The 22,218-nt window shown below is 39.8% G+C and overlaps 1 protein-coding gene across 1 annotated transcript in view; it reads left to right on the top strand.

The window, feature by feature from the left end:
• Positions 1-22,218, top strand: part of DOCK2 (dedicator of cytokinesis 2) — a 160,257-nt gene that overhangs the window by 125,400 nt on the left and 12,639 nt on the right. The window contains exons 34-43 of the mRNA XM_058815473.1: positions 4,271-4,356; positions 8,402-8,558; positions 9,685-9,725; positions 11,522-11,612; positions 12,647-12,766; positions 14,375-14,464; positions 15,643-15,747; positions 16,579-16,720; positions 18,946-19,027; positions 21,185-21,269. Coding sequence (XP_058671456.1) covers positions 4,271-4,356; positions 8,402-8,558; positions 9,685-9,725; positions 11,522-11,612; positions 12,647-12,766; positions 14,375-14,464; positions 15,643-15,747; positions 16,579-16,720; positions 18,946-19,027; positions 21,185-21,269 — 999 coding nt within the window. The remainder of the gene's footprint in view (positions 1-4,270; positions 4,357-8,401; positions 8,559-9,684; positions 9,726-11,521; positions 11,613-12,646; positions 12,767-14,374; positions 14,465-15,642; positions 15,748-16,578; positions 16,721-18,945; positions 19,028-21,184; positions 21,270-22,218) is intronic.

Genomic DNA, 22,218 nt, shown 5'->3' with positions numbered 1-22,218 from the left:
ATGAGCAGATGGAATTTCCATTTTGGTCTGTATTCCACAGTGCAAAGCTTTTGGTTCAAGGCCAAGATTAAAAACCACTTTGTTTCTGTGCATCTGTTCCCTCTGTGTCCTGATAGTCCTATATTTGCCTTCTTCAAAATGTTTTCCTGCTCGTGGCTTATGCCTCATCTCCTGGGAGGGACACAGAGATCTGTGCAGCCCAGGAATCCTGAAAAGCCATCCCTCATCTGCCTGATGAACAGCAGCAGCAGCCTGGGAGCCTGGCAGAGAGAGGCCAGGCCCTCCAGTGCCCACTGAATCACTTCTCCTGCCACAAAAAGAAGTTTCAGGTGGTATTTTACAGTGCCAAGGAACAAGGACATTTGGTTTATTGCAGCTTAAGGAAAAGAGAGAGTTTTCATCAGATGGTGGAAAAACTATTTCATAATTGAGCAGCTGAGTCTCATTGGGCTCTAATGTTCTGCTTTAGGAATTGTGATCATTTGCTCAGCAAGAATCATGGGGTTTATCCTCTCCTTTGCTATGGATGAGGTAATTAAAATAAAAAACTTGTCTCTGTAAGTTTAGCCATTCTGGTAATTTTTTTTTAAATAAGTATTTTAAAGGAAAAGGCACATTAAGGTCTATGTTTTAAAATTGTTACCACCTTGATTTAAAGGAGCAAATAAGTAATAATAATGGATAGTTACTGGGTGCACAGACACATAAACTCCAGGTTTTAGTCGTGGGCAATTTTAATTTGCAAATTGACATTTAGTAGTATAAAGGATGGGTTTTTTTAAGCTTTAGTATAAAATTTTGAGAATGACAACATGTTATTTCAAGAGTGCCTGGGGCACTCAGGAGCCCAGAATGACATTCACTTAAAACATAATTTTGTGGAACTTTAAAAATAAATAATTTATTTCTAATCTAATCTTCTCTAATGAGAGAAGAGGGATAAAAAGCACAAACAGAAAGATCTTTATGAGCTGAGCCTGTACCAGCACAGGAACCAGAGCTTGCCTGGTACCTCCAACATGATTTAAAAACTTTTCCCAAAAATCCTGTCTGTGTTAACATCCCTGGTGCTGTGCTGGGACAGGGTTCTGTTCTGGGGGCACAGGGGGTGTGCTGGGGCTGGGGGCTGTGTCCTGCTCTATGCACACAACATGCAGGCAGGAAGGATATAAAGTCATTTAAATTTATCCAGCAAGAATTTTATTTTATTTTATTTAGCTGTTTCTAGGAAATCATCTAATCCCAGAGAAAAGAAAATTCCATCTGCGGTTATCTCAAGAATGAATTGCTCTACAAATGCATTTAATGGCTTGGAATCTGTATGTAGGTGTAGGACAGAGTAAGGCATTTTCTTGCAATCCTTTCTTCTACTTTGCACATGTATTTTCCATTCAGCCAGAGCAGTGTTACATAAGCTCGTAATTTTTAACTCTAATTGAAGATGTAGAGAGGGAGCCATTAATATCTCCTAATTTTAGCTATGGAGGCTCTGCCTATCATGAGCTGAGAGAGCTGGGAATCTTGGAAAGCCAATTTATTAATCTCTCAGTGTCTGTGGATAGACTCAGTCCTCTAAATGTATTCCTTTCTCCTTCAAATAAAAAGAGAAGCTCATTGCTTATGTGAGACAAGCTCATTGCTCATGTGTTAAAAAAGTCCCACTCTCCAAATGCTGATAACCCACCCTTCCTTTCCTTGAAAGATCAGGTTGTGCATTTGATTGAGACTTCCCAAAGGAAGGCACATCATCAAGAGACCCTGTCCTGCTTCTTCTAACTGTGATCTGAGCCAGGAGTTAGAAAATGCTTGCTTTAAGAAACAAATAAACAAACAAACAAGGAAAATTAGCTCTTTGCAGAGTAAATGAAAATATCATTTAGATAAACATGGATTTGAGTTACATTGAGGATTTAACTTGGCTTAGGAAAGATTAATTCATCTGTGTTTATATTTTTGCTCAAATAAATCATTCTGTTTGTGTTTAGCATTTGCAGTTTGGTATCTCTCGTGGGTTCTGCCAACTGCTGGAGCCATCTGGGGAAGTTTTGTGTGTTTGCTTTCCTTCCTGGCTGCTGTGGGACCGTGTCAGAAATCAGTGCTGGCTGCTGCTGTGTGCTTGGGTTTCCAGGCTCATTGTTAGACGACAAACATTGACTCCAGGGCAGTGTCCTGCTGTTCTGAGCTCCCACAGGGGACTGAGGGGGTGACTGAGGTGTCCTCAGCACAGGAGATTCCTGTCCTGTCCTCTGGCACAGGACATTCAGCTGTAAACAGCTATACTTCTGTCTCTCAGCTCTGAAAATCTTGTCATGATTAAGGTTTCAGAAGGATGTGAGATCAGCAGCAGGGCTGAGTTTGTGCAGCCTGATGCTTCAGAGAGATCCATGGACATGTTCTCCAAGGGGAGATTCCCTGGGTCTATTAGAGAAGCAGGAGGGTATAAAGCTAAATTGGTGCCAGTGACAATTAGGCACACTCTGTTTAAGTGAGAGGAGAAAAACACTTTCCAGAGCTTAATGTTGGCACAGAAACTTTAAAACTTTATAATTCTGCCAACTTTTTCATTTGGTCCAAGTAACTGATGTTTTCACTTCTTGCAGGTTGTTGAGAAACTGCAGGAAAGATGCTTAGGAAGAGCTTTTTTGTTCAGATCCAGAAATGTGAAATTATTGCCTCTTAGAGAAGTAATCAATTCTCTACCTGCTGAATAAGTACTAGGAAGGATTTAAGAGCTGGATTTAACTGCTGCTTGACCTGCACTATATTCACAGATTTGTCTTACTGCAGTAAGCCCACAGAAAATGGCTGGATTGGATGTTTTTGCTCAATATTTCCTTGTCCTGAAACTGCCATGCACCTGTGTTACCCACATTAAATACTAATACACATCCTGCTTGTGCATAAAAATGAACTCAGAGCCCTTTAAACTTCTATTTCAACCAGAATGAGACAGAGCATTTTATTAGTTTTTTTCTGTTAAGCTATTTTTTCAATGATAGCTCTTCATTCTCCAATATTAGTATAGAATGTACTGTTCAACAAGCAGTCTTTCATTTTTATTCTAATTACAGAGAAAAAATTAATATTAGAGCAGCAAAACCTGCAAGTAACAAAGTGGTGGAGATGGCTCCTTCCTCCCTGCCCCTTTCCAGAGCAGAGGGTACCCACACTGCCACTGCTCTGGGCCCACGTTTTGCTCTTGCTGTGAGCACTGGAGAAGTTTGGCTGCTCCAGATGCTGTTTCAAAGATCCTTGAAAGAAGTAGAAACCACTTCAGTTTCTGCCTCATGAGCAGTTTTGCAGGACCAGGGTGGCCAATAGATCTGGGTTGGACACTGGAGGAAAGAAGGGAAAGTTTGGCCTTTGTTCTTGAAAAATGATGAATCATTTTTCTGGGTGGAGAGTTTGAATCATGACCTACTTGAAGGAAGTACAGCTAGTAACATATTTTCCTTTAGAATGTCATGTTCTTTAAAACTGAAGAAATTCTAAAAACACTTCTGAAGAGATCCATGACCTGCCTGGTGCTCTAAGAGGAGGGATTGTTTTCCTCTGTGTAACCCTGGCTTGGCTTCTTCAGCTCAGAGCTGAATGTTTTGATGAGGATATATTGAAATAAGGTAAAATATTTTGCATTGCAGTTATCTGAAAGAACCATATCTGAAATACTACAGTAATCCTCTGTACCATGAGAGGCTTCCAGTTCTCTGATGGGATGATCTGGATCCCAGCCTGCCAAAGCTCTCAATTACACAGAAACACTCCAGGGAGAAACAGAATTATTCATGTACTGACAATTGTGTGAAATTTTGTATCAAAGAAGAACGTGAAAACTTGCTGCATTAGCGCAGTAATGAATTCTGTCATTTTTACAGTAGTTTTAATAATTAGATCTATGCAAAGCAACTGAGCTTTATTTCAATGTAGGTCTCCACTAATGCTCTCTGTGTGCCTCTTGATGTGTTAATGACTTGTCAAGAACTCTGAGGTAGATCTTTCCTACCTTCTGAGCAGGATGCAGCTGTTTGCACGAGGACAAAGATTGTCTGTAACTGCAACAGACTGAGCTTGGTGCTCAGTGCAGGGGAAACTTGTGAAAATCTGTGTCCAGGCTTTCAGCCATGCCAAAAGCCCAGACCAGAATATGCCCAAGCATTTCATCTTTGGGAATATGAGACATAATCATACAAAGGTACATTTTTGATGCCATCTTGAAGTGTATTGACCTCTGGATAGCTGCTCAGTGTTTTGGTTTTTCTTTCTTTATTAGTTTGAAAATGAAATCATTTTGAAGTTGGACCATGAGGTGGAAGGAGGACGAGGGGATGAACACTACATGCAGTTGTTTGAGTCCATGTAAGTAGTACATGAGAATAAATAGAACAAATGCCTTCAAGATGTGTTTCTGTTTTATTGTTCCCAGCTCTCAGGTTGGTAACCTTACCTAAAATAGAATCTTAGCAACTTTTTCCATGGAGGGACTGGAAATACCATAATGCTTCACTACACCTGGTTTGCATTGCAGTTTTGCTCATTGAAATTATTTTCCTGGCTGCTTTTCATCGTTTTGTGCTTCAGCTAAATTATGAAGAAGTTATACCTAACCTGCATTTTTACATGTCTAGGTTGGCATCCAAGAGATTATTCAGACAGGTCTGAATTTAAATGAGGCTTTGTGATGTTGTGTGCATGTTTTACTTCCTCAAAGCCTGCTACCCTGTATGGGTTGTATTTCTGGGTAGGGGTAGCAATCTTTGCAAAGTCACATCTCTCATCAGATGAGCCATGAAAGCTTTGGGTACACACACAGGGGACATAAAGAATCATTTATTCTGTTTATTTTTCCAGCAGCTTTTATCAAATTTGAATGTTGCTCTCTAGTTTCCTTCAGGATTCCCCTTAGGGTAAACAACCCCAGTATTTCAGTTTATCATATGTTTTCTGGACCTTCCTACGATGTCTCCATATAGTTTGAAATACTACATTGCCTTACAGTTGGAGAGAGTGTTCAAACTGAGACTTTATCTATGCAAAAAGCAAACCTTCCTTCAGATCTTGTGTATGTGACCCTTTGAAGTTCACCCTTTCTGAGATGTGGAACATTATTTGCTTACCTTGTTTGCTCTTTGCTCTTTATTCCAGAGCTTTTCTTGGAAAGTGGCACTATCCAGTTAAACCCCCTCTTTCAGCAGTGCCATCAAACACAGCACAGAGCTTTTGATCTCCTGCCTTTGCAAGGCCCCCTTCTTGCTCTGACATATCTGCCTTTCCCCTTGCTACTGTCCCAGTTTCCAGAAGGCCTCAAGTTCAAAGTTTCCACATTTCTAAAGATGACAATTCATCTTATCTCCACATTTTGTTGAATGACTCCTGTAGATGGAGTGTTGGAGCAGAGGCTGGTGACCTACCTGTAGTAGCACCTGTTCTCTCAGGTGGTTTGGTTTACTTCTCCTCCATTTACACCTTTCAAAGCAGGGGTTTCAAGCCTCTGTTCCAACTGGAGTGACCCCCACTTAAATTTGCCTCCACATTTATTCATTTGGTCATTTTTTCATCAGCTGATCTCCTGTAGCTGTCTGCACCCCTGCACAGTTCCAGGTGTCACCTGAAGGCAGATGTTAACAGCACTCAGTGACTGCTATGCTACTCCTCACCTCTGCAACCAACATCTGCCCATGCTGCTGGTTGCTGGGAACTTCCCCATGCCCATAAATAATATTATTATTTATTATAATAACAAACTAAACAGGTTCAGCAGAAGTTTAATTAAGCCCTGCCCTGCATTTGTCCCTAGACCTAAATGTGGGTGAGGTCCATGAGGGCTTGTGACCTGTCCTGGCCAGAGCCCAGGGGAAGCTGGGGTGGTGTGGGACAGATGAGAGGTGGTTCTCCAAGGCAGAGTGGACAAGGCTGCTCTGCCTGGGGAAATGCAGGAGAATCAATGCACAAGTTGTGCCAAGCCACTTGTCCTCAGGCTCAGCAAATGACTTCTGGCATGTTTTAGTTCCCAATACAGGCACAACAGGAAATGGCACTTGGCAGATTTCCAGTTCCCCATCATTGCAGGGGCCCATGCTATGCAGTTGTTTTTCTCGAGCTTTATTGCAAATATTTTTTTGTTTAGAATTTTCTATTTTTTTCAAGCTCTGTTTAAAAATTCAAAGGTTTCTTCCTCCCTCCTGGGGGTAAAAAAATCTTCTGAAGTTTTGTGATCCTTTTTATTGGGATTATTGTATAAAGCTGAGCAATACAACTTTTTGAACCTTCCCTCAAGAGACAGGCATTCTTCACTCCTGCTCCTTTTGTAGTTCTTTATGTGGACTCTGGTTCACCTTTCTTTAGTGACTGGAGTTATGTACTTCGTGCTGGGTGAGACCCAGCAATAGCTTGTGCTTTATGCCAATGTTGTTCAGCTTGTACTGGGAAGAAATGTGATGTCTTAGTGCCTTGTGTTCATTGTGCAGTCAGGGAACGTTCACAGCTCTGCCTTGTTTGCTGTTACTCCCAGGGAACCTGTGGCAGAAATCCATAATAGTCACTTGAATGGTGGCTGTAACTTCCTTCATTAGTGACTCACACTGTTTCTGATACTTGTGGATATAAAACACCATTTTTCTGTGTAATATTCCAGTCTCCTCTGTGTTTCTGAGGCTTTCTTACTTTCTTTCCCCCTGTGTTTCTGAGGCTTTCTTACTTTCTTTCCCCAAAATATCTTTTAATGTGCTCCAACCTTTCTGTCAGTTGTCAGCTCTTAGCCCCTTTAGTGTTTCCATTCCACTTGCAGTGTATTTTATAAGCCATGTGTCAGTTATTGATTTAAATATTTCAGTTTCAGACCAGTCAGACAAGAGCCATTGGAGTATTCTGGTTTTATCTGCTGGCCCCTGTCCCTTCTATCTTACACAACATAAATATTCTTTCAGACATCCATGTACACATTCCCTCTGTGTCAGGACAGTGACTCCACTGGAGCTGCACAATCCAAGGAATAACTTTAGATGCTGCTTTTACTTTGCTTGAGTTGGAACTTTATTCCTGGGTATTCTGCAGAGGTTCCATTCTAGGCCAGAGCTTTGAGGATTTCTTTGCAATTGAAGTCGATATGAATATGCATTTTTCTGAAAAAGGTTGAAATAATTATGAGGAGTAAAAAAAAATTGGTTCACTATTAATTAAAACAGTATTCTTAGTAATTAGAGTTTAAAAAAATATTGTGCCTAAAGATTACTAACCTTTTATTTTACCTGGGTAAAAAACAACTTTTTTTTTTTTTTTTTACCTGGTCTGGAAAACAATGATGTAGAGATGAATTAATAATTGAGCACTAAGAGGTCAGAACCTTCCCAGCTACCAACACAAAGCAGGACTGCCTTGGAAAAAGTTAACTGCATCTCTGCCTGACCCATTGCTTATATCTATAATTATATATGTGAAAACACATGTATGTGTATATCAATATATATATATATTATAGATAAAAAATGCAGTTTATCAGAGAGGATCCCAATGGAAAACCAGAATGTTAAGTGGAGGAAACAAAAGAAAAGCAATAAAATAAATAATTTCTCTTAAGCAAAGAAAGAAAATACTTCTTAACAAGACGTAGGTAATCACTTAATGATGTTTAAACAGTTAAATGTTAAAAACAAAACTCTGACAGTAAAGTGAAAACTCTACTCCTAAATCACTTTAGCACTTTATAGAGACAGTATATGCTAATGTTTGTTAATGTAAATTGAAACTGATGATGCCAAAATATAAAATTCCCTTTCTTGTCTTTTTATCAGAAGAGATCAAGCTGCTCTTTTCAATCTGCAGAAAGTTGATTGGTTTTGCTTATTTCTCAAAGTAAAATTACTCTGGTGATGTATTTTTTGAGCTAAAATTGTTATTTTTGTTTATTTGAACTTTTACTCGCATGTACCCCTTACAAGGAGAAGGAAAACATTTTTGTATTTTCTGCTGAGAAAAGGAAGAGGCCGTTATTGCTTATATATATATATATATATATATATATATATATATATATATATATATATATATATATATATATATATATATATATATAATTAAATAAATTTTAAAATATAATATATATATATTGCCATTGCCATTATTACTTATTGCAATAGTGTGACATTCCAGAGACTTGAGTTTGTGATAGCACAGATGCAGATTTCTCTGTCCAGAAGCTGTGGGTACACCCTTGAGTTCAAAGTCATTTTCAGAGGGGAAAAGTAAATGTTTCCTTTATTTTTTTTCCATTTGATTTATATGCCATTTGTCTTCTGAATATCTAAATTACCAGCTCACAGAGGGAATTTCCATCACATTCTGCAGTTGATTTAGGCCTAATTCAGTACTTGCCATCAGAATTATACCAATATTTCTGTATTTTCAGCCTTACAGAGTGTGCCAAGCAGCACCCTGGCATTTGCAGCCTGGTGGAAAGCTTTGTGAGCCTGGTGAGGGGGCTCCTGGAGAGGCTGCTGGATTATCGCGCCGTGATGAGCGACGAGAGCAAGGACAACCGCATGAGCTGCACCGTCAACCTGCTGGTACGGCCCCTCCTGCTTCTGCAGAGCCCAGGAGGAACCCCTGGGGAGGGACAGCACCAGAGCCCATTTACTGAACAGGGAGGGAAATCTTCCTGGGGGCAGCAGTGGGTGACAATGTTCTGTAGTGGTTTAAACTCTGCAGCAGGAGATTTTATGTCTCTTTGCACAAATATGTGTGTGAGTCTGAAAGCAGCGTTCACCCATGTGCTTTTTTTGCTTTGTGGGCTTTATCCACCTTGATTCTGTGGATAAACAGGAAAGTTTGCTGCTCATATGCCCATTGACAGGCTTGATGGGACAGTGGCTTCTTGACAGAGTGATGAGGAGCTGACCCACTTGCTGCTTCAGCATCTCCATAGTTACAGTTCTCAAATGCGGGCAGGAAACCTGCAAGGCACCTTTGCAGCTGGGTGCCAAGAGATTTGAGGCTCTGCTCTTGTCAGAGGCCACTCTGTCTTCTTTTCTATTCCTGTTTCATAATTGCATAGAAAGATTGTTCCTCCAGGAAATTCCTAAAGCTGAAGAGGAACCTCTGCCACCTTTGAAGTGTTACATTCATACTCTCTTTGTCCCTCAGTAATCGCTGTGCAATAGGGTGTCCAGCTCTGCAGCTCTTCAAGAGACCATTCTTGTCAGACCATTTTGCACAGCCTCAGCAACTTGCATCCCTGCAAACATATTATGGTGACAAAAAATGAGCTTTATTCCTGGAACTGGCCCCTTTAGAGATATTGCACAACAATGCTCCATAACTACAGTGCTGCACATCTGGTTCAATACTTACAAGCTTCCACCAAGTGTAGCTCAAACATGTGGTTTATTCTGTTAATTCATTTGGATAACCATATTTTCCTCTTCTCCAATAGAAAATCCTTCAGTAATAATCCCATTATGAAGCAGGAAAAGTATATGTATGTGTAAAACCATACATATAACTAATAAAAGTATTAATTGAAGATGTAGTTCCAGTAGTTTAAACTTCAGATAGTCTGTAAATAATCTACTTTTCATACTATCTATGCTTTCTAACTACCAAGGAAAGCAAAACCTCAGTCTGTGTGTGTGTGTATAGATATAATTTTATTAAAGGACATTAAGAGGTAACTTTAAATGTTTGTGTCCCTAGAATTTCTACAAGAACATTAACCGTGAAGAGATGTACATCAGGTATGGCAACCATTCTATTGGATCTCTTTTGGAGAGGGCAGTTAATATTGTGAGTTTTGGTTTTATCATTGTGCTTGGATTTCTGCCACCCAAATGACTCTATGACACCCCAGCCTCATCTGCATTCTCACTCTGTTGTTAGCTTAGCCTTCAGCAACTGGGAATCTGTGCTATGTATCCAGCAGCAGCAATTTTTTTCCACAAGAATTAACTATTAATTGATCAAATCACTCAACATTCATTGTCTATTGTTTAAAATTAGGAAAGTGCAGATAGATTTGATGTTTGAGGGAGAATGTATCATGCATTTAATATGGCAGAGAAAACATTCCAGTTTTGTACAATGGCCCAATCTGCTGAGTCTCCTTCAATAGGAAACACTCCACAGGCAGGGTTACAGCTGAGACATTTTTTGTGGGAACTGTAAATTCCTGCAGGTGTGGCATGGCCTCTTGCTGTCTCCAATGGCAAATTCCTGCAGATGTGCCATGGCCTCTTGCTGTCTCCAAGAGTTCTGCACGTGGGCTGCAGCATATCTTGCTGCTTCTAAAGCTCCCTGTTTCCTGCATGTCCTCTCCTGCAAAATCTGCTGAAGAAAGCCCAGAGTCCCAGCTGAAATGAGCCCTGGAGGTGATTCAGAGCTCACCCTGGAGCTGAGCCAGAGAGGCTGGGAGGAACAACGCTCCCTCAGCTGTCATTTCTCAGGGTGATGCCTTGTGAAGGCTGACCTAAAACAGAAACTAGACAGAGCTAAAGAATAAAATAGGGATTTATTAAGAGGCCTCAATGGATGCACCTTGGGCAGCACAACCCAAATTGGCCACAAAAATGGATGACCAGTCCTGGGGTCTCTCAATTTTATCAGTTCTGCATATTGCAGTTCGTTGTCCAGTTACAGCTCCAGCCCATGAAGTCACATCTTGTCTTCTCTCTTCATTCCACCATTGTTTATGCTCTTGGGCCTGAGATTTGGATCATTTGTCCTTGGGTCCCCAGCTAGAGAAGGAATTTTTTGTCTCCCTGCTCTGTGCAGACAGCTCACCATGCCCTAATATGAAGCCCAGACTTACACACTAAAGCAGAATAGAATCTGAAAAATATAAAAACTAAAATCTAGGGCATCAAGGGGGAAACTTTCTATTGGGCTGGCAACTGGAAATGGGAGTGGCTTGGACTGCCACAGGAAGATGTCAGAGCTCCTTTGTCTCAAAACTCCTGCTGGGAGTTAGAGGGAGGGATGCAATTTTCTCCTGGCTCCTGTAGATGCAGATTGAGCCCCATGGTGGGCAGTGGCAATGCTGGAAGCAGCAACACTGCCATAGGGATCAAGGAGAAATTCAACTTAGAACAACTCTTCTGCCCCCACTACCTCCAGGGACTGCTTTGCCTTTCTGGGCTGGTATTTTCCACTTTCTGCTTCCTCCTGTGATGTGCTGTGGTTGCATCTGCGCATGAAGAAGGTGTGCCTGGAAGGGTGCCCTGAGGAACCCTGCAGGAATCTTGGCCTTGGGGGTGTCCCAGACCCTGTGAGCAGCCATCCCTCCTCGCTGAAGAGGAGCTGAGCACAGCTCACAAGGAGAGGACAGCTTCTTCTCCTCCTTTCCTGCACAGAGGTTCAGCACACAGAACGATCACAGCAGAGTGTGAGCAGAGCTTCAGCCCCATCAGTGTCCTTGAAGAGTCTTTGGGGAGCCACAGTGTGACATCCATGGAGTTTCTGTTATCTGGAACATTCTGACACTCAGTATTCCACTCATGCCAGTCCCCAGTCTAATCCTTGCTCTCTCCTCTATCAGGTATTTGTACAAATTGCGAGATCTTCATTTAGATTGTGAGAATTACACAGAAGCAGCATACACCCTTCTACTCCATACGTGGCTCCTGAAGGTTAGATTTTCTAAACTCAATATATAATTAAGCATTTGCAGTGTTCAATTTGATATTCTAAAATGAATATCTTAATCTCTGAGTTATTTTCCACCAGGGTATTCAAGTTTTCAGTTAGAAATACTGCAGTAGGTTGTATAAAATTAACATTAATTGTTGAAATTATATTTTCGGTAGGTGATTAAGAGCCATATATTGCTGAAACTAAATATGGTAAAAAAATAGTTTTCCTTTACAGTAAGAACATTGTGTACAAATGTGACTTTCATTTTGGCAATTTCTTACTACCCTAAACATAAGAGTTATGAAAATTAAACACAGTTCCAGCTATCACAAGAGGACACACATTTTAATTTTAAATAATATGGATTACATAAACAAGTTATGTTGGCTTTCTTTTGTAGCTGGTGATTAATTATCTTTCACTATAACTATTGTTCATTACCAATGTAATGAACAGTATCAATTAAAATGGTCAGTAAGATCAATTTCCATTACAAGGGGACATTCCAAATTTAAATGTTATTCAGCAAAAATCTGATATCTCTTATGGAATTTACTTTAGTGCAGAACTATATAAATTTGTGCTATTTTGCTTAAACAATTTTGATTTTTTTGATCATACAAATACAAGATATATTGTCTGTATTGTTATGGACAAAGAACAGTATATGAAATATTTTCATGTAAAAAATCTAAATCAAGTCGATCAGGATGACAGCATCGGGAAAAAAAAGAAATAATTTTCTCACGTAGATTTTTATATAAAATTTGTAAGTGGGGCAAGGATAGGCAGGTATAACATTTTAAAATACCTGAAATGTTTGGTGTAGTGCTGGTTATCACATAAAATACAGCACTTACTTGACGAGGCAGTGAATGCAATCCCTGTGCCTTTCCCAGTTTGTCTGTGAATGGGTAAAAAAGACTTGGGAAGAAAACACTTGGAAGAGCCCAGGGGACCTCGTGGGAGGGGAGCCTTTGATGTGAAACACTGAACTTGAAAATTCTTTTTGCTGTGTTCTCCTTCTCAGTGGTCGGATGAGCAGTGTGCACCCCAAGTCATGTCAACAGAGTTCCAGTGCTCCCAGACCTACAGACACCTGAAAGAGAATCTGTATGAAAAGATCATAGAATACTTCGACAAAGGAAAGGTAAGTCTGGAGAGTTTTTCCCCTCCAAATCTCTCTGCTGTGCTACTCTGAACAGTTGTGTTTAATGTGTATAAAATATTTGTGAGGAAAAGCTTCTTTGAAATGTGGGTCAAGTAAAAATTGTGTCCTGGAGGCTTATTCCCAGAGATATCTGTTCCATAGGAAAATGTTCTTTCCTTGACCTCATTCACAGAGAAAGGGCTAATGTCTCAGCACATTGTTACAAGCATCTCTGTCAGGCACCAACAAAATACAATAAAAAATGTTGAATCTACTTCCCCTTACAAAGAAAAGAGCGTGGACTACACAGATTCCATTTCTAAACCACTCAGCCCTTATCTCAAAAAAATCCAGATGGTTCAAAATAGACATATTTGTTTAAGAGAGGACAGAGAATTGTATCCTAAACTTAAAATGTAGTAGATTGATTCTCAGTACCACAGTTTAGTTCAATTTAAGACAAAAAAGATGTTAATGACATTACCTGTCAGTGCAGTGGCTTTAGAGCTGAGAATTTTGGAAATAAAGCAAGGCACTAGAAAGCAGGAAGAAACTCTGCAGTGCCAGATAATTAATCCCATGACCCAATAGGATCTTTAAGTCATTATGACTTGTTCAGCTGCAGCCAAAGGTAGGAAGGGGAAGGCAATTCATTTCTGCTTCTGCAAAAGAAGCCCTTCCTATAATTCACAAGGTAGAACATTTCAGCTTCAGCCCCTCAGGTTTCCTGTTGGCATCTGCAGGAGCTGCACTGCAGCAGTGCCCACCCCCTGTCCCAGGAGAATTAAACCCTTCAATTCCTGATCTGCAGCACTGAGGCTCAGCCCAGGCCAGGGGTAGCTGGCCAAGGAGCCCCTGGCAGCCGGTGACAATGGCCTGATGTGTCACTGGCAGTGTTCTCTCAGCAGCAGCAGAGAGCTCTGCTCAGGGCCCCCTTTGTCTCTTCTCTTCTGAGCAGGTGAGGGGACACAATTTGAGAAATATCCTCACAAGAGGGAGTTTGTTCCTGCTTTGAGATCACTTCTGTGAAGTGTCCACAGCAGATGAGAAAAGCAGTCCTGGTGTTTCAGTGTCAGGCACTGTCACAGGCAGCACTGTCACAGTGGAAAGAAAAGCTGCTGCCCTGGGCAGGTGGAAATTTAACACCTGTAGTTATTTAGCTGTCCTAGACAAGGCTCCCTGTGATTATGGATGCTGCAGGCCATTCTGTTAAATGGTGTGTGTTTTAAGGACAGGCAGGTGTCAGTCCCCCCATAAACTGCTCTGTGCTTGGGTATGTTCTGAATGTTATCCCCTCAGTGATTTACTCTTTTTTTTTTCTTTAATGTATCTGAAAGGTTAGATGATTTTTTTAAAATGTTACTCTAATAATAAAGTAGGTTTACTTATTCCTTCCTGTAATGAATCATAAAACACTTTTACTTTTTAACATTAATCTGCTTTCCTTAAATTTATGATTGCCCTGAGTCTTCCACTCTAAATGTGCAGTTAATAAATGAGTGCACTTTAAAGACAGCATAATCAATAAAAGTGCAGTTAAACTCTGATGTGTTGAAAACTTGTTTGTTGGTACAGGATTTACTTTTTAAATGTGTGGTTGCATTGCAGATGTGGGAAGAAGCCATATCTTTATGCAAGGAACTTGCAGAGCAATATGAAAAGGAGGTTTTTGACTATGAACTTCTAAGTCAAAACTTGGTAAGATTATATACAGATCTTCAAATTATTGCAGTCACAGAAATTAGTGCTTTTCAGCTATCAAACAGAGCTGCCTATGAGCTTGCGGTCTAAAATAGATTTTTAATTCATTTGCTGAAGAGTTCCTGTTTCACTGTAGCAATCCAGTGGTAAAGGTTCGTAAGTAACTGCTGGTTAAAGTTGCATGAACATCTGTTTATTGAGGTATTCTGAAATGTCTGTAGATGAAATAAACATGTTCTCACCTAGGGAAATTTAAAGGCCACATTTTGAAGCCTCTGTATTGCCCTAGGGTAGAAAGAACACCTGGATGAACTTTTCCCCCTAAATTTTTCTTTAAATTTTAGCAGCTTGGATTTTGACAAGCCTGAATAATTCTGTCCTAATCAAGACTGTGGAAATATTGCAGCTCAAGGAACTAGAACTAGGTCCAAGAGATAGAAGGAGAATTTTAAAGGAAAATAAAATATTCGGTTACTTGTTTTCATTAAAATTGAATTAATCCAAAAAGGATCCCACCCCCCCCAAACCTTTTTGTCTACTCCCAATATTTCAATTGTTTAGGGCTCATTCGATAGATATCCCTGAATCTTCCTCAAAAAAAAAATGGTGGGAATCAAGACATGATGTTCTTGAATGGTGCTGTGTATAAAGAAAGTTTCTTTTGCTCTGTTTTTATCATGATTTAAAAGACATTTTTGCCAACTTAAGTTGCTGTGCTGTGTTCTCACAGACATAACACCTAAATGACACTTGGTACTTTATGGAAGAACTTGTTCTAAGCCTTTTACATGGTGTGTGCCCTTAAAATGAGCCTAGAGTAAAAACTGGAGTTGATCCCACACCTCAGGAAACATTTGAGGCAGGGAGTTTTTCCAAATGTCTTATTTCAGTAATGCTATCAGTGACCAGGGATCACTTTGGTGGCTGCTTTTCTCCTAAGTTAAGGGTAAGCCAATTCTGAGGTAAAATATTAAAGCTGAAACCATACCCAATTTGCTGTGTATTATATTTGCATATAAATGTAAACAGTGTTTAATGTCCCCCTGCAGCCTCCTGTGTGAAAACTGATTATTGCTGTAGCTCATCAGCTGCTGGCTCTTGCATGTGTAGTAGAGGTTAAAAATGCATAGATAAAACCCCCAAACACAAGTAATTACAGTTGGTTTTACTTTCAGATCCAGCAAGCAAAATTCTATGAAAACATCATGAAAATTCTGAGGCCTAAACCAGACTATTTTGCTGTTGGATATTATGGCCAAGGATTCCCAACATTTCTCAGGGTAAACTTGATTAAATCTTACTTTTTCATCTGTTTTGTTTTCCTCATGATTAATGACCAGATTCCTTTTTGACCTGTAAGTATGCTTTGAGCTGAATTATTCAACACCAACTGTCTTGTACTGCTCTAAGATTTTCCTGAATGGCAAAAAAATTCCTACTTTAGGACAATTGTGGTAAGTTTGAACTGTTTTTATTCAAATATGCCAAATTTACCCTCTTTTATTTACTTTCCCATTGTTTTGACTACCATGAGGGAAATCCAGGCTCCAAAGGGGTTTTTCAAAGAAACCTGATGAACTTGGGAAGTGGTGCCCAACTGGATTGTTTTTTAAAAGATCATTGTTTTAACAGTTGTAACCACAGTTTTAACCACAGTAGTTTTATGAGTTCAGACTATAAAAACAACCTAAATATTTGATATTGAAATTATTTAGTAGTTTCTTACTACTAAAAGCCTCTCTTACATACAACAATTAATAGGGAGTCTTTCTTCACACTTGGAAAGCAATGAGAAGCCCTGCTACCCAAGTTTAAAGGCCAAAGCTGCCTTGAAAACTTTGGGAAAACAGTGAAATGATAGGCTGAGGTTAAACCACTGTTACTGTTTCTGAATAATCAATCTTTGAGTCCGGAGTCTCTGGAGAGTCAGTGCTGCTTTCCAGCCCCTGGTCAGAATGGTGTTTGGCTGTAGAGCTGGTTGATATGCAGAAAACAGAAACCCTCATTACAAAACCTGGCCACTGCTGTGCCTTTGTGTGGACTACCACGAAACTGCAGTTCTGCCTCAGCCCCACTCTGGCCAGGCAGTGACTCCCTCCTCATTCCTGCAGAACAAAGTGTTCATCTACCGTGGCAAGGAGTACGAGAGGAGGGAGGATTTCCAGGCCCAGCTGATGAGCCAGTTCCCCAGTGCTGAGAAGATGAACACCACTGCAGCACCTGGAGAGGATGTCAGGAACTCTCCTGGTCAATGTATCCTTGCACATGGGGGAGATTGAGAGGGAAGGAGGGGTGGGAACCTTGTTGTTAGCATGAGTTTATCCGTGTGTCATGGTTTGGAAAGACAAGTGCCTGCTAAGGAAGGCAGGAGCATTCCCTGAAATGGAAAATGTAAACTCCCTCACTTCCAAATTGCTATAAATTTTAAATTAAGGGGCTTTCAGGCAAAAAAAAAAATGGGAGCGGGAAATAACAGTTCTTTATTAGGGAAGAAAATAAAAAGATAAAATAAACAATGCAGTACACTAGAACAACACTGACAGAGTCAGAACCCAGCCTGACACCCTGTGGGTCAGGGTGTTGGTGGCAGTCCCATTGGAATTGTGGCTGCAGCCCTGCTGCAGTGTCAGGGGTGGTTCTGCTGGAGCAGGGATCCTGTGGACAAGGATGTATTCTTCTCTGAAGATCTCCAGATTATATCCAGGCAGGAATGCTTGGCTCCTCCTTCTGTGCTCACATCTCCCCATGGGATGCTGTAGTTCTTATCAGTCATGCAGTGACATTCAATGGCCTGTAATCAGCAGATGTGTCCACAGAGGGAGGAATATTGTGGAAGAGATAAGGAAAACTGCCCACTGAACAGAAAACAACTGCCACACAGATGGTAAATAGAATACAATTTGCTTGGCAGTCCAGGACACCGTGTGAAACAATAATATCCTGAAGAGGTTGAAAGATTACCAACGTGGCAGCTCAGTTTGCAGTTTTGCCTGCACGTCCTCCATGTCTTTTCTGGTTTGCTCCTAAGAGAGCTCCTGTTTTTCTGGCAGTTCTGAGGAGTCTGTCTCTTTCATTCGTCATAGAAACATTTAGGCTGGAAAAAACCTTTAAGGTTGAGTCCAACCATAAACCTTGTTCACCCATGTTCCCAAGTGCCACATCTACATGTCTTTTAAACCCCTTCAGGGATGGTGACTCAACCCCTTCCCTGGGCAGCCTGTGCTAGGGCTTGACAGCCCTTCAGGGAAGAAAATTCATTGTAGCTCATACATGGTTTAGCTTTATTTTCTTCAAATGGCAAAACCAGTGTCACACACTTGAAGAGACCCAGTTTAAAGCAGCAAATTTTCTGTTACCTCACATTCAGAGCTGTTATGTCTTGATGTTTAATTCATGTCTTCTTTGAGCACTTCTCTGAGTGGCACAACACTTCAGTATCACCTCCATTTCTTGGCAACATAAACGTCCCAGGTCCCTCAGAAATTTTCTTAGGAAAATTAAATTACAAACCTTATTAACCAACTTCTACAATGGCCTCAATTTTTCTTGATTAGAATAACTCTGATTATCTTTTTCTTCTGATTTGAGTCATTACTGACTGAGCAGATATGAGATCACCTCATTGTGTGCTGATTTTCCTTTATTAATTTTCAAGGTAATGTTGTAATACTCCACATACTCTCTTGAGTCTGTTCTGATGGAACTTTCTGGAGGAAAAAAGGGAATACTTTCTTTTCACACTGTTGGGACTGAAGTGGGAGTATTACAGGCTTGTCTAAAATAGCACATTAAGCTTGAAAGCCAGGCTCTCCCAAGTCTGTCTTGTCTCTTAACTAATTAATTTTTTTTTTTTTTTTTTGGAGAACACATGTTTCAGTCCTTAAGGTAGAATTTGCTCATCTATTTGCAAGGAGCAGGAGATAGGAACTACTTCTGTACTTATGCAAAAGGATCTAACCAGATCTAACCAGAGGGCATGAGTTTCAAACATACTGAAATATGTAAGGATGTGATATATTTACTTACAAATACAGGATTCAGATTTTAAAAACAGCACTTCTATAGAAAAAGGAAATCTCAAGTAAAAGGGCTATTCAGTTACAGATTTCAAAATAAAATGTTAACCATCATGACTTTATGCATGCCTAAAGCTACACAGTGAAACTGTTAACATCAGATGTGGTTGATGTTATTTTTGTAAGTTGCCTGCGCTTAAAAATTTAATGAATGAGTCAGTGTGATAAATTCAGCTGCAGATATTCCAGCTCAGGAAATAATAAAAATATGCAGTTTAGAATTAATATGTATTCACTGGTTACTACTGGCAGATTTCTCCTTTTTTGGCCAAGGAAACTCCAGAAATGAAACCCTGAACACTTCAGATTTTTCATCAGAAAATGTCTTTTTTATTATTACTATTTTTTTTTACTTCTCCTGCAGCCTACAGTATAACATGCCCTTAACTTTCACACTTTCAGATATCCAATGTTTTACAGTACAGCCAGTCCTGGAGGAGCAGCCTAGATTCAAAAATAAGGCAGTGCCTGATCAAATCATAAAGTAAGTGAATTTCTGTAGTAGACAGTATAATGAAAATCAGTCTATGTTCCTAAATTGACTACCATTATTTTGTGAATTCAGTCATTTGCCAATGAATCTTGGAGTTTTTGTTGTGTTAACTAACTGACTTATGTACTCCTAGAATCAGAGAAGAGTTTGTGAGGGACACTGCTCAGAGCTCCATCCAACCTGTCCTGGATGTTCCCCAGGAACTCCATGGGAGAGCTTGTGCCCATGTACCACTGAAGAAATAACTCATGGATGCAGGGCAGGGAGGTGGAATCTGTGCTTTGGGTTGAAGTTATTGAGATTTCAACACAGCTTCTCAGACAAGGGGTGGGGAGAGGGCTCTTGGAGGTGACTGGCAGTGTGAGAATGGTTGAATGAAGGCTCTTGAATGAAAGAATCTTTTTATATCTTGTCTGAATACATGGTGGCAAAATGGTTTCTGCTGGTGCAATGGAATATGGGTTTTGTAAAGGAATAAAGGAAATTAATTGAGCAAAGTATTTTGAGAAGAGACTGGCCAAGAGCTGCTTCCAAACCAGTTTTGCCCTTGGTCTGCAGCCTTCTCTATGGAATCTTTACTGAAGTAGCAACTGACTCAGAGTGGAAAAATAAGAATCACCTCCCCACGTACACCAAAGTAAATAAAGCAGATCCAAGCACAGGTCTGGTGTGACAGGATTTGAAAATAAACAAAGACAGACCACAAAACAACCCAAAAAGCCACAAAAAATTGCGGCTCTTATTTCAACTACTGATTCATTTTAAAATCAGTAACTGAAAGGCAGATTGTAAATGTGGTCCTGTTGGACCAGATTTAGGTGTAGAGCCAGCCACACTTCAAACTGCTTCAGTTTATGTAGCAAAGTGTTCCTTGTAAAGTACAATCTCTGCTCATAGGGGAGATTTTGTAATGGTTTGTCTCAGCTGCAGAATTCAACCAAACTGCTGATTACATCTGGGCTCAAAGATTTACTTTTATGAGTTTACTTTATTGGGCATTTAATTGTTCATTACATTAGGTGTTGACAATGAATTTATTCTATCAAAGAGCTTCAATATATTCCTTTCAGCTGGAACTGCATAAAGGGATCTGACTCAGTGTGGCAGTATTTTCCAGTTATATTTCTTTTCTGATGAAGAAAATCTTAGCAGTTTGGATCAGAAATTATAGTTTCCTATGAACTAGCATACCATGGTTTGCTTAAATCAGATGTTTGGGGCTGCTCTGTTTGGTTTTTTTGGGCTTTCAAAACATGATTCAGTTTTACTGGAAGAGATTTCTGAGATTTATTTTTTTTTTCTGCAAAATGAGCTTTTACTTAACAGGAGTTTAAATTTAATTCATCTTTAAAAGGAATACTAAAAACACAAACTAGATATTTTTCTCTGGAAAGCAAAATATTTAGCAGCAGCACAAAAAACTCTGCAGTGCCAGTGCTAAAAGCCAAGTGGTTGCAAGTTTAGTGGAAAGATGTGCTCACAATGATGGAGAATGAAACATTAGCTGAATAGAACAGAATTTAATATGAATAACATGAATTTTACATGAATTTGCAAAGGATTCTTTACATTGGTGTACCCCTCTAGAAGCACTTATATACATTCCATTATCTATCTCACAAAATTGTTATTAATGGCTTCAGTTGTTGAATTTGTTGAATGTTGCTCAGCATTGAGAGCAGGATTGTTGGACAAGATTAAATTGCTTTTTCATGGAGTGCCATGTTCCACTCCAGGTGAAAATACCTGCTCTGCTCAGTCGGTTCTTTGGAATGAAAGAGACTCCTTTCATAAACCAGGATAAAGTGGCAAGCAGGGCATGTGCCACAGCAAGACAGGAGAGGAAAAATCTCTTCTAGTCCTCCTGTAGATTTGAACATTAATCTGGAAGTTCTGGAATTTTTATACCTGGGAAATACACTCAGTAACAAGCTGAAGCTTAATACTTATAAAATACTGTGTGTTGACTCTGATTTATAGATAAAGTAGTTGCCTTCTGAGTTTCCAGTAAAGTCCTTTTTTTCTGAGCAGTAAATTTACTTTTAATTAAACACTCAACTACTCAAAATGAAATATTTCTCTGTGATAAAAAAGATCTATTAATTTCTGGTTTCTGGATTTTACAATAGTAATTTTAAAATCTTTCAGCTTTTATAAGTCAAACAACGTGCAGAGGTTCCACTATTCAAGACCAGTCAGAAGAGGATCTGTTGACCCTGAAAATGAATTTGCTGTAAGTAAATTAACCACAAGGTGATGGATGTAGTTCTGGTAACTGAATTTTGATCCTAGCTCCTTTCTTAGGCTCAGATTACTCTTTATATACACCTTAACTTTAGGATCTGGTTCAAAAACCCAAATGCAAGACTTCTCTGTTTCAGCACTACCCCTGTGTACTTAATTATACATCACTGTTCCAGTTGCAGGTAAATTATGCAGGTAAATTATGCAGTTAAACATGTTCAACGTGTTTGTGTTAAGCAGGAACATTTTCTGGTACAGGTTTTCATTAGGAAACAAGGTGACATGTAAATAAATATCAAATGCTTTGCTGCTTGTAGTTTACAACATTTCCATCAGCTGCCAGGCTGGCAATGAGGCGAGTGCTGTCTGCTTTCATGGGTCCTGTGAAATCTCACCTCCTGAGAGAACTGCCTATGTCATTTTTACTCCCATGCCTAATTGTGCAATGCTGAGGAACGGCCTTCACTCTTCAAATATTCTGAGAAATCTACACCACCATAAATTACTTTTCAGTGTTAAAAATAAAAATGTGGTGTCTGGTATTTTATGGTTTGTTTTGAAAAGCACCCCATCCAAGCCTTATGGCTAAAGCTGTGCTCTTGGCATACTGCTGGAAAAAGCCATTTCTTACAAAATGTACAATTTCTGTTATGTGTGTGCTGATTAGCAGAGTCAACACTTTCATGTAAGAGCTTCCTACCTGCAGTTAAATCAGTACCTCAGACACAAACTCTACGCTGGCAACCCAGAATGTGCTGTCAATACTCAGCAGCACCTTGGCTTCCTTTGCAAGTGAGAGAGTTTGGGCCCATTTATGAAAATACCCTGAAATGGTTTTAGGAGAGCTAAATTGTTGATGTTTTCATTGCTGAGGACAACAGATAAGGTGCATATTTCCTTCAAAGAGGTGGAAACTTGGACAGCTGGAGTGTCTTCAT

This window comes from Ammospiza caudacuta, chromosome 16, assembly GCF_027887145.1.
Source record: "Ammospiza caudacuta isolate bAmmCau1 chromosome 16, bAmmCau1.pri, whole genome shotgun sequence".
Taxonomy (NCBI): Eukaryota; Metazoa; Chordata; class Aves; order Passeriformes; family Passerellidae; genus Ammospiza; species Ammospiza caudacuta.
The sequence above is the reverse complement of the archived record's forward strand: the minus strand, read 5'-3'. Positions and strand labels throughout refer to the sequence as shown.